This window comes from Mus pahari, chromosome 12 (genome assembly GCF_900095145.1).
Source record: "Mus pahari chromosome 12, PAHARI_EIJ_v1.1, whole genome shotgun sequence".
Lineage (NCBI taxonomy): Eukaryota > Metazoa > Chordata > Mammalia > Rodentia > Muridae > Mus > Mus pahari.
In genome coordinates, this window is record NC_034601.1 from 9,521,123 (window position 1) to 9,523,792 (window position 2,670).

Consider the following 2,670-nt stretch of genomic DNA (forward strand, 5'->3'; position numbering starts at 1 on the left):
TACACACACACACACACATACACACACACACACACACACACACACACACACACACACACAGTCCTACAGTCCTGAGTGTCTTTGGGTCAACTGCTCTCTCGGCACGGCGGGTTCTCTTACCAGTCTTCCGGAAATGAGCATTATGTAGTGTCTTTGGGTACAATGCAGACATTCATCACCTTCAGATAAAGAAGCTGTCTCCTTCTCATGTGATATCTACATTTATACAGGACCAGGGGTTGTTACAAGCACAGGATACACATCAAGCCATGTGCATGTACACAGACATGCCAGCTCATGGTGTTTACTGAGTATGTACATAGACACGCCAGTCTTACCATTTTCTTTTCTTTCTTTTTCTTTTTTTGTTTTTTTTCAAGACAGGGTTTCTCTGTGTAACCCTGGCTATCCTGGCCCCCACTCTGTAGACCAGGCTGGCCTCGAACTCAGAAATCTGCCTGCCTCTGCCTCCCAAGTGCTGGGATTAAAGACGTGCGCCACCACTGCCTGGCCCCTTTCCATTTTGTATAGTTTTAAAAGATTCATTTATACATGTGTGTATGTGCACATGAGTGTTGGTACCCATAAAGGCCAGAGGCAGGTGTTGGCTGGCCTGGCTGGCCACGGGTACTGGGATTCCAGCACTCAGACACGGAGCTACAACACCAGTTTCCCTTTTTCTTTAAACAGTGTCAGACTGAGATGTAGCTCAGTGCTGGACAAGCGTAAGCAAAGCTCTGGCCCCATTTCCTACACTAAACCTAACCAAACCAAAGGCAGTCTCAGGCTTTTGCTAGTCCCTAACCCCTAAGTCTGAAGACTTGTGGAGCCAACGGCCCTGGCTCGCTCGCTCCCTCCATGTTCCCAGTTCCCACCTCTGCTGAGCATGCAAACTGAGCATGGGTAACTGAAGCCTTAAAGAGGCTAGGCTCCTCTTCCTACCAGCTCTGTTGTCACAAGACCCTGGGGGAAAGGAGAGGGTTAGAAGCTTTGTGAGGAAAAGTGTTTCACATGTGGAGGTGTGCAACTCTGTGATGGGAGCTTGGGGTGAGGACCAGATGGAGGGGATGTGCATCAGTCACACCAAAGAAAAGTTAAAGGCAGAGTTCTAGGAAATTTTCTTTAATTTCATCCTTTTGAAATTATTTTTTCACTTTTATTTTCATGATACAAAAGCATTACATGACCAGAAGTATCTGCTGTGGAGTATCCTGCAGGAGCAAGTGATGCTCTGCCATTGAAACCTGTCTGAATGAGGACTTGATGCATGCTGTAGGCCTGCCACTGTTACAGACACACACAGAGACACAGACACACACACAGACACACACAAACACATACAGACATACACACACACAGACAGACACAGACACAGACACACACACACACACACACACACCATGTACCCAGATACAGATAACACAAAGACATACAGTAAAGACAGGAGACGCTGCTGCACCATGAACACAGCATTGGGTATAGGAACAGAAGAGCCAGCTTCACACCCACACATCACCACACCCCGTGAAAGACTTCTATCTGAGGGAAGGTAACTTGAAATAAGAAGCTCTGGAAGCCTGGGCATCTGTTGAGATGACCCTGAGTTAGCACAGGAATATCTCCATGGAAAAGACAAGCCTGCGTGCTGTTTCTGGGCAGCAGTGGGAAGATGGCCGGTACATCTCAGGCAGGAGAAGCTCTGCAGAAATCTGCCTAGGACGCCCCGGAGGTTGGCTCTCGTGGCATGGTTCACAGCTGACTTACTCCCTGGGTGGACTTGCCAACATTCACCAGGGCAGGCAGGTTTTCCAGGAGCAGGAAGTAATTAATTAATAACACACATGCTTGCAGAAGCCCTCAACCATGACATGTGCCAAAGGTCAGTTTAGATTACAAGGGACGATAGATACAGCCAAAAAAAGTAAAAAGTAGCTTTTGCAGGAAACAAGCTGGTTCCAAAACTCTCCCAAGCCATATCTGATTAAGTGTCTACAGTATGGCTTCCAAGAAGGTAGGCTGGGCTGTCGCAGCAGTACTCCACTACCATGTGTCCGGGACTTCAAAGAGCACGGCAGGGCTATCTGAGACACTTCCTGTGGGGAAAGGAGAAGTGGATTAGGACATGGACAGTCACTAGAGGAACACTGTTGACTCACGCCACCAGCACACTGTGTACGACTTCTGTAGGTCTGGACTTGGGGAAGCGTAGGAAGCTTTGGGAAGGCAGCACAGCACTGGACCTGCTTTGGCTGCCTCTGTTTGCTCACAGACAGTGTAGGCGCTCATGCACCTCTCCTTCTATGTAGACAACATTTTCTGCTGGCAACCACATACTTCACAAAAGCCCACCAGGCAGCCACCACTGTCCCCACGATAGTGATCCAAGAACAGATACTGAGAGGTGAGGGACCTAAAGCTACCAAGGGGCTGAGGAGAGTTTAGAGCAAGTACCAAGCTCTTTGCTACAGCAGCAACAGCCTGAGTTTCCACGAGAGGTACTTCTGCCATTTGTACAGCAGTGGTGGGGTGACGGGGGGGGGGGAGGGCAGCACAGCTGGATAGGTACTGAAGCACAATGTCTAGACTGGACTGAGAGCAGACTGAGCAGAGGGAAAGCACGCTCATAATGAAAAGCATTCAGGCCCGTCACTGAGGTGGACAGAGAAACAG

General features: G+C 49.0%; 1 protein-coding gene across 2 annotated transcripts in view; it reads right to left on the bottom strand.

Moving 5' to 3' along the window:
* Nucleotides 1-1,110: 1,110 nt before the first annotated feature.
* The window catches only part of Parn (poly(A)-specific ribonuclease), a 130,427-nt gene continuing 128,867 nt past the window's right edge, over nucleotides 1,111-2,670 (bottom strand). Inside the window, exon 24 of one of the 2 annotated variants that reach the window (XM_021209166.1) lies at nucleotides 1,111-2,093. In XM_021209166.1, coding sequence (XP_021064825.1) covers nucleotides 2,041-2,093 — 53 coding nt within the window. In that variant the 3' untranslated portion in view covers nucleotides 1,111-2,040. The remainder of the gene's footprint in view (nucleotides 2,094-2,670) is intronic. The other variant, XM_029544747.1, reaches the window with a different exon arrangement.